The sequence below is a fragment of the Leishmania infantum genome, chromosome 27 (assembly GCF_000002875.2).
Source record: "Leishmania infantum JPCM5 genome chromosome 27".
NCBI classification, from domain to species: domain Eukaryota; phylum Euglenozoa; class Kinetoplastea; order Trypanosomatida; family Trypanosomatidae; genus Leishmania; species Leishmania infantum.
Window position 1 is genome coordinate 551661 of NC_009411.2, and position 9440 is coordinate 561100.

General features: G+C 58.5%; 3 protein-coding genes across 3 annotated transcripts; all 3 read left to right on the forward strand.

Moving 5' to 3' along the window:
- Positions 1 to 391: 391 nt before the first annotated feature.
- On the forward strand, positions 392 to 2194 carry LINJ_27_1240 (conserved hypothetical protein; the record flags this gene model as incomplete). The annotated part of the gene is made up of 1 exon (XM_001466331.1): positions 392 to 2194. One exon carries the CDS (start codon positions 392 to 394, stop codon positions 2192 to 2194), a length of 1803 nt encoding a protein of 600 aa, XP_001466368.1.
- Positions 2195 to 3368: 1174 nt separating this feature from the next.
- LINJ_27_1250 (conserved hypothetical protein) lies at positions 3369 to 4670 on the forward strand (the record flags this gene model as incomplete). Its single annotated transcript, XM_001466332.1, has 1 exon — positions 3369 to 4670. One exon carries the CDS (start codon positions 3369 to 3371, stop codon positions 4668 to 4670), a length of 1302 nt encoding a protein of 433 aa, XP_001466369.1.
- A 2759-nt stretch (positions 4671 to 7429) lies between these two features.
- LINJ_27_1260 (hypothetical protein, unknown function) lies at positions 7430 to 8512 on the forward strand (the record flags this gene model as incomplete). The annotated part of the gene is made up of 1 exon (XM_001466333.1): positions 7430 to 8512. The coding sequence occupies one exon, from the start codon at positions 7430 to 7432 to the stop codon at positions 8510 to 8512; it is 1083 nt and encodes a 360-aa protein (XP_001466370.1).
- Between the last annotated feature and the right edge of the window lie 928 nt (positions 8513 to 9440).

Sequence of the window (9440 nt, forward strand, 5' to 3'; positions counted from 1 at the left end):
TGCCTCTCTTTGATAACCTTTTTTTCTCATGCGGAGGGCGATTTGATCTGTGGCACTCCTGGCTTGCTATGGGAAGGCGTGCAGATGAGAGCAGCGTCACATCTCCTACCCCCGGGTGAGGGTTTCTATCTTTCCCTCTCACATGCGTGGGTGCTGCAGCCTCTGTCGGTCTGTCTCGATCTCGCCGTTCTTTCCGCACTCTCTGCCTACGCCTTTTGGAATCATCTCCATCGAAGCAGCACCGCGGCATCCAACACAGGTTCTCAAACAGAATATCGATAGATTGAGAGTGCGCTAGTCTACCCTTTCCCTCATATCCATGCAGTACCGCTGACCCTCTCACGCTGTGCAGGCACACGATTAACACACCCGCCAGCCGGAGGTGAGCACGATGCAGACGTGGTATCGACCCCACCCCTACGGTATTTACCCACGCGGCAACGCCGTCAAGCGCTCTGACATATTCGACCGACTCGGCACCTTTTCCATCTTCACCGCCGCAACCACGGATGACGACAAGGAGCACACGGAGCAGCCCTACCTGGAACTCGTCCAGTGCTTTCTCGCCTTTCTCGAGGTGCCCGATCTGTGCCGACTGTCGCGCAGCTGTACGGGCTGGTATGTACTAGTGCATTGCACAGATGCCTTCAAGGCAGCGTACACAGCCTTGTCGCCGTCGTACCTGCGGTTCCGTGGCAGCTGGAAGGAAACGGCAGTGCGAGGCTACGTGGCGGTGCATGGCGGCACGCCGAACGCGGTCCCTGCCGCTTCCATTACGAACAGCACCCCCTCCAAGAAGAGGTCGAAGGTGGAGAGCAAACGTATGCGGGCTACTCCGGCGCCTGCTGGTGAGACATCTGCTGCATTTGCACGCCACACACCGGTGTGCGTGCGCCGACGCTTCTTCTGTGATCAGCTCTTCCAGGCATGGATGTGCACCATTCTACCACCCTACTATCACCTGCACCCCGTCGCTGAGGAGCCGCAGGAGGCGTCGCCGTCGCTCTCGTCTTCCGCAGTGCGGACCGAGAAGAGTGCGGGGCAGAACGCTGGGTCCAAGAGTCGAAAGAGGCAGCAAGTTGCGGCATGGCCCGCGGCTGCGTCGACCTCCTCGACCGCCGAGCTGGCGGATTCGGTGGACGCGCCTCAGAGCCGTAGCCCACGGTACATGTCGAAGTTTCGCCCTGTCGAGCGGTGCAGCCGTATTTCTGTCGATGAGTTCCACGACCGCTTTGAAAAGCCGAACGTGCCAGTCGTGATCACAGACGTGGCGACGGAGTGGCCGCTTTTCAAGATCCTCCAAGGCCGCTTCACCAACCTAGCGGACAAGAAGGACTCCCTTGTGCGTAGCGGCTGCCCTGTGACGTCACCGTTGCGCTGCGAGCACACAAACATGGATCTGGAAGACTATGTGCACTACGCAACGGAGCAGAACGACGAGCGGCCGATATACATGTTCGACGCCGAGTTCGGGAGTGTGCTGGATGCAGAGAAGCTGTACACGGTGCCACCCTACTTCGCCCGAGATGACTTCTTCTCAGCACTTGGCGACCGCCGACCCAAGTTTCGCTGGATCGTCGCGGGCCCGCAGCGTAGTGGCAGCAGCTTCCACGTGGACCCCAACTACACCAACGCGTGGAACGCGAACATGACGGGTCGCAAACGGTGGCTGCTATTCCCTCCCGGGGCGACACCGCCCGGGGTGGTGCCGAGTGCCGACATGGCTGAGGTAGCCACCCCGGTGTCGCTGACGGAGTGGCTCTTGAACTACTACGACGCATGCCTGCAGGAGCTGCAGCACTGCGGGTACGAGTGCATCTGCGAGCCTGGAGACATCATGTTTGTGCCGTGCGGGTGGTGGCACTTCATCATCAACCTCGAAGATTCCATCGCCATTACGCAGAACTACGTCTCGCGGTGCAACTTGCCAAAGGTGATCAAATTCTTGCGCGCCATGAAGGGGTCCATCAGCGGCATTGACGAGGATGCCGACGCGGCGACGGAGGAGTCTACAGAAAGGCGGCAGCGCGGCTTTGCGAAAGAGTTTGAGGCCGCCATGAAGGCGGCGCACCCGGCTCTGATGCAGGACGTGGCGCGGCAACTTGAGGAGGAGCATCAGGCACGGGAGAAACGCCGGCTTGGCCGCTTGACGCTGCTAGACCCGTCCTCAGGGGGCTTCACCTTTAGCTTCTAGGCCACACAGGGCAGCAAAGTTTGGCGCGAGAGTGGGTGAGTGGGTGCCAGGTAGCCCCCAAGCCTGTGCCTGTACAGTGACGGTGAGAGTGTGGAGGCGGCATCATCACCGGCGCCGACTGCCACGCTCCTGTCCCCTCACTGGTGCCCCACAGAGGCACAATCATCCATCAACACAATAGCAGTGCCCCCGCCCACTGCCCCCTTTTCCCCAGCATGCACACCCACAGCGAGTAAGCAGGAGAGAATCATGCCATCGAGTCCTGCGGGAGGGGGACACTCGCAAACGCATGAACCCCTCCTTTGGTGAAGGGGTCCAACGGCACGCCAATGCACCTCGCCACGCTGTGTGCGCCTTCTTTTACCCCGTGACAGCTCTTGCCTAACACCGTATAATCAGTATAACGACCGCTGCGTATTCGTTCGTAACTAGCGGAACCAACTCCCCAGCAGGCCGTACATGTATGTGTGCGCATGTGCCATGCATGGGGCGTACGGCTATTCATGGCAAGCCCGGCTAAACATCTACACGAAAAGTCGTGCGCATCAGCTCCGACCACCACGAAGAAAAACAAGCAAGTATAAAAGAAAGGCCGATGCGAGCGACAGAGAGGGAGCAACAGGGCCGAGGAGGCAAGCGAAAAGGATCGCCTGGAGAGGAGAAAGCGGCGGCGAGGATGCCACCCAGCGGGTACCCACACAGGGTGCATGAGGACAACTCATCAAAGGTCACAGTATGCTGCACCCCGTTGAGGCGGTGATGGCAGCGGTGGAATGCTTGCAGTGTGGAGGCTATGCCATGCCGCCACACCCTATTCCCTTCCCTCGGAGGTACCTGTGCCAGCGTCTTCAAGGAAGCCGTGCACCGCGCACACTCCCCTTGCCTCTGTTTCGTCGTGTGCCTTCACCCACACAGTTTGGACAATGCTATACCACTTCATCGTTGCCCCCTCTCCCCTTCTCCCAATCGTCTACCTCCTTCCTCCCTTATAGTACAACGGTATTGGACGGAAGGGCACCGTCGAATGTGAAGCGGTGTAGATCACGCTTCGAGCCCTCTGTAATTGTAGAGCCGTACTGACACTCGCGCGCGTCTCTGACAGCTTCAGCGCTGCTCCAAAAAGGCCGCCGTCGCTCACTTACTGTCCGCGCTCTTGCTTACGCTGCGGTTCATCATGGGCATCCTAACAAACTGGTACGAAAGCCTCGCGCAGGAGAAGCAGCTGGAGCTGCTCATGACGCTGGGCATGTACGATGAGCGCGTGTACGAGGTGGTGGAGCGACATCACCTGGCACCTGACATTCTGCAGACGCTGCCGTCCCCCCTCACCGCCCATTTCTTGGCACGTGGCATGTGCTACGACGCCATTAACGAGGAGGTGGTTCGCAATTTTGTGCGCATTTGCATGATGCTGTCGCGCTACCGTACCGTCGAGGAGGCGTCGACGCTAGCGGAGCTGATCGGCAGCTGCGGGCTGCCAGAGCAGTATCGCATGCAGATGTTCAACTTTAGCGAGACGTATCGGCACATGATACTCTCGCAATCCTACTTTCCTCAGCGAGCGGTGCTGCGCCTGCTGTCGTACATCTTCTGCGACGATGTTCTCTCCGATGCCGTGGCGCAGCTGCAGTACAAGTCCGACATATTAAACCATGTAAACAAGGTGTTCGTAACCACACCGGACTTTGTGTCGTGGCGCTTCTCCGTCCGATGCATGTCCCTAGCCGGCGGCTTTAACGAAGATCGCTCAGACGTCGAGTACACGGAGCTCCTCACGCGGGCTGTGTCGCAGGCGCTGCCCGAGTTTTTCAGCTACCTCCTGGTCGCCTTCTGCTACGCCCGCTTTCGCTTATACCCGCAGCGGGTGCGCGGTATCACCCCGCGGTGGCTGGTGCGGCAGCGTGCCTGCTTCTCTGCCCTTTACTGCGCTCTTCTTGGTGTTTACTGCAACGCCATCTTGGAGTACCGTGTGCACGAGCACCGCGTCCTGTACGAGTTGCGCAAGAGTCGAGAGATGCGACGACGCCGCGGTGCCGAGCGCCGCGGCCTCCCGTACGAAAACAATCCATACTTTGATAACCTTGAAGGGGTGACGCGGCGCGTCTACATGATGCAGCTGTCTGCCTACACCTTCACTGCTCTTGGTCTCGCTGTCTCCATGCTCCCCTTGACCTCTGTGAAGTTCCCCAAGTTCATGGGCGACGTCGCATGGCGCCATCCCTTCGTGCCGCGCCTCTTTCCAGCTTTGCTTGGCATGCACGCCGCCTCGCGCTGCCTCATCCCCTTTGTTGTCGCACCGTTCACTGCCGTGAGCCTCGCCATGCACGGCAATTGGGGGACCACCCTGTACGACCGCTACGTCGAGCTCCGTATGCGGCTTTGGCATCGGAAGGTGGACGTGGCCTTCGACACGTCGACTGAGATGGATGAGGTGGATATCATCGGCGCCGACACGACAAGGAAGAGCGCGTCTTGAGCTGCTGCGGGAAACATCGTTGTCCTTTTGCGAGCGTCGCCATGAGCAGTTTGCGACCGACTGTGGGCGTCTGCGCTTGCGGATGCGCACAGACGACTTTGCCCCCCTACCCCACCCTCTCTTCTCCCGACAGAGGCAGCTTCGTCGGCTCAAGAGGCGGCGCTCACTTTTAATGGCTTGATTTCGGAGTCAAGCGCTGTTGCTTTCTTTTTTGTTGTTGGCAGAGATTTCGAGGGTCTGGCGGTTCTGCTACCCCTGACTTCACTCGGCTGTTGGTGCGAATTGCGGTTGACCTTTTCAATGACGCTGCTCAGCATCCTGTGCATCCTTCACACAAGCATACAGATACACAGATACTGCTGCTGCGGTGACGACGTTGCAGTCTCGTTGGCCGAAAACCTGTGATGCGCTTGACGCGGGGTTAACACTCGACGGGAAAGGGGAGCGAAACAATCAACTCATCCCACGGCTGGCACTCGCGCCGCTTGCTTCATCATCGTCTCCCGCCCCCTGCTCCCCTTTCGCCTTTTTACTCCTCTCGCTCTTTTATTTCGTCCCCCGCCATTACATCTGCGACTGGTGCTTCAGAATAAGACATTCGTCGCACACACACACACACACACACACACCAGCAGCGAGTCTTCAGAGTGCGCTTCACCACTCTCACCCGTCCTCTTGCCCCTCACCCTCCCGCTTTGGAGGGTCACGTACACTTTCATCTGCATGTGTCAGCTGTCCCTTACTGGAAGGCCGAGCACGGCCCTCGTGTCGACCTCATTTCACTCGCGCTGGCAAAAAAAAAGCGAGAGTATTGGTGCACTGACACACGTGCTCTCTCTTGCGCAATTCGGACAGCGTGCGCTCATGCCTTGAGGGCATCAAAGCCGAGCTCGTCATCCACTGCCTCGCTGTCGGCACTATCTACACACGAATGCTCACACCTTTGTCCTCTCTTGATACGGACCGCTGTCTTGTTCCTTTTCTCGTCCTTGTGCACTTCTTTCACTCATTCGGCCGATTTTCTTTTTGTTTCAATGTTGGAGTGCCTCTTCTCACCCCAGAACGTCCCCCCTCTCTGACCGCCGCCGTCGCCAAACGCCGCCCTTCCTCATTGCCCGTCATCCTCATAACGCATGCAGGCTGGCACACGATAGGCGAGTGCGAGTGCGTTTTTTTTTTTGTGTGTCTCCCACTTTCCTCGCTCCCCATCACGTGCGCGTATGCCTGTCTTGCTTGTTTTGCGCTCTTGCGGTTTGCACGTTGTTTTCTCAGGATCCCTGTCGTCTACACAAATATGCGCATCCTCCTCTTGATCGCCGCGATTGTGGGGTGCTGATGGGAAGGAAAAGGAAGCCCGCTTTCACGCAATCACAGCGGGCGACTCTCACAGCAACATTCCGCCTGAGCTGTCGAACGTGCTTTGCTCTCTTCTGCTCCCACTTGCTCCTTCTACTTCAGCCCTCCTTTTCTGTTTTTCCCCTTTTTTTCGTGGCTCTCTCTGAGCTAGTGCAGCCGTGCATGCAGGCGAGCTCTGCCACTTAATCTCTTCTCCCCACCTCGTCTTCTCTCTGGTGTGTTGGTGAAGATGGACGTCAGGGACCAGTGCTGCTGCTGCTGCTGCTCGTGTTCATATTTTTTACTTTCTAGAGCTTCGCAGTGTATGCATACATATGCATGCATATGTATGCACATATTCTGCTCTGTCAGCCTGGGCGGCGTATTTCCCGACGGTAGTGACAAGGAGAAGTTATTGAAAGCAAACATGAGCCGTGATGGCCTTCAAGAGCCTCATCAACAGAATCCTGGACGCTGCATGCTAGCCTTTAACTCTTCTAGTGACCCCTTCGATACCCGGAAAGCTCGCTTTCCCACCTATGTTAATTTCTTGTGGACCCCCGCTCGTCACGTCCGCATCCACCTCATCTTAGAGGCGGAACCGCCACGTCGTGAGAACTATCAAGCCATAAGGCAAAGACAAACCTCCAAACGTCCAGAGGCGCTCCCCGCCGGACATTCACGTGGACGTGAGCGCACCACTGTCGTCCGTCCCCCTCCCTCCCCCTCAGGTTGGCCGGGTAAGGGGCACCCCAGCGCTACTGGTTTCTCCTGTGGGGAGGGGTGTATGTGCCTGTGCATGTGTGCTTGCCCCCTTCCACCCTTCTATCGCTGCAGCCCCTCCCTCCCTCCCTCCTTGCCCGCCGAGAAAACCGCAAACACGAACACACACCATTCTTTACTGTCCCGTCTGTGTGTGGGTGTGCCTTTGCTCTTCCGTACCGTCTCTGGCGCGCGTTAACGTTCCCACACACAAACGCAGCCACCCATTTTCTACCTCTCCTCTCCCTCACGCCCCCTGACACAAACGGATTGCGATGAACTTTGCGCGTGCATGCGTAGCAGCTGCCTTTTTTTTTTCTGTGAGGCTCTTCTCTCCTTGTCCTTCACCTTTCCCCGCAAGCGACAGGGGTGCCGTGGCGTAGCCTCACGCGTCTGCAGCGCGTGATCATTACCGCGCGCCCGCATACGCAGACGAAGGCACTCCGCGCATCTTCTGTGCTGACCGAGACTCCGGGCAACCTTCTCCTTTCCTCTGGAGGGGGCTTTTTGAACCCGACACCAGTGCATGCGCGCCTCGCTCACATTCCTTTCCCACGATGGTTTCCGAATCACATTTCGATGTCCGTGTAAAGGGATGCGCGGCGGCAGCATATATGATCAACGAGGCGCGCGTTTGTGTGACAGGCGCGAAGAGGGTGCTTATGAAAACTGATGACCATCTAAGTCAGATACACACGATGTGCCGTGCGCTTGGCATTCGCCCAGCGGCAGCGGCTCCATTCATTCAACCGGCGCTGGCCTTACAGCGTCGAAGGCTGCACACCCCTATTGTGGCTCACGAAAAGCCTGCGGCGAAAATTGCCCTTCCAATGCTGCTGAGCGACTCCTCTGGCGACGCATCTTACCTTGCAGGACAAGATAGCGTCGGCACGCTGAGCATGACCCCACCAGGCTCTCCGAGAACCCGCACCCTCACCCCCATGTCTAACATCCACCACCATGCGCACCTGGCGACAAGCGAACTTCCGGTTAGCGTCTTAGCGGCAAGCGCTCTGAACTTTGCGGCGGCGTGGCGCACGGAGGACAGCACGTGCGCGGCGCGAAAGGATCTCATCCACCGCTGTTTGAAGGCGCGGCGTGACTTGGAGCTAGAGGAGGCGGGTGACCGCCACCGGCTGAGCCAGCTGCTGCTGACCGTGTCGGAGCAGATGCATCGATTTGTGGTGATGGGCGAGTACAGCAAGTTTGTTGTCTTCTGTGTCGATCAGGAGCCTGTGTGGCGCCAGGCAGCTCGCCAGCTTCAAAAGGAGAACGAGGCGCGACTCCACACGGCCGAGAACATCTACTCCCGTTTCCTCATGGAGGAAGTAGCTCTTTCGGAGAAGATGCGCATGTTTCAGGAAGCCTCCGACTTTGTCGTGTCGCAGGGCTATGCGGCGCGGGAGCAGCGGCAGCGTGCCCAGATACGCGCGGCAAGACGCCGCTGCGACCGCGAGTCGGCGTCCCAGGAGACGCCTATGCCGTTTGAACCTCAATCGCACCTGCACCCTCATCAACACAATAATGAGAGCAATGCTGCCTCTTTGGCAGGCGGCCGGACGCCGCCGCAACTGCAGAGGCCTCGCGATGACTTCACAGACAAGCGATCTGAGAGCGGCAAAGAACGATCCGCTAAAAATGCCAAGCCGCACTCTACCACGAAGGTGGATCGGTACAGGCAGCGCTGGCGAGAGATAATCTGGTTCCTTAGCAACGGTGAGCGAGGAAAGGCGGCACAGCACTGAAGCGCACCGCCCGCTGCGTCTTCGAAAGGCGGCGCGAAGCCCTGGCCGAAAAAGGAGGCTCGGCACGCGCCGCAGCCACCCGCCGCCCGCAACGGCAAGGAGGCTGTAACTAAATGAGGGCAATCGAGGGAGTGAGCCCAGGCGCATCTGAAGTCGGTCTGCACTGGCAAAGGCAACGACAGAAGCGGCGCTTGCAGCGATGCGACCGCCTCGCTGAGGCCAAACGAAGATGGCAAGAAGAAAGCGAGCCACTCTGCTGCCGCCCTGAACTCGGCCGCCCCAGGCCGCGACACGGATGAGGAGGAGCGAAAGCACCTCGACCGCGAGCGGGTGAGGCCCGCGTGAGCGGTCACTCGCACCATCACCGCAATGAAGATGCCCTAGATGCACTGGTGACAAGGGAGCACGGGCTCGATGCGACTGCTCGCCGTCAGTGTTTGCTGCTGGTCGAATTTCCATTCCTGCTCCTGTCTTATCAGCTACCGCATACTCATGTCGGCGCGCATTCAACGCCGACCACCGATAGCCTTTCGCTCTCCCAAGAGCCCTGCGTCTTCGACTATGACTGGCCTTGGCAAAGAACACGCAGACAGTGCCTCCACCGAGTGCTTCGACGTGCGCCGTGTTCGATTCTCCTGCCGCGAGCACATGTGAGAGGCATGCACTTTTTCTCCGTCTCGCTTATTTTTCTCACGTTCTCTTGATGGTCACACGTCGCCGATTTGGTGTGACAGACGCCACCCGCGGGCTTACCAGAGGACTTGCAGATGCCTCAGTGTTCGACTGGCATGCCGTTCATCTATGGGTAAGCTCGTTGGCTTGCACAGCGCATTCCTTCATGGACACTGCTGCACGTACATGTTTTTCTGTGTGTGTGCGACTGCCCTGTATGCGTGGCCGCGAGGGACAACCTGACGCTTCACATGAA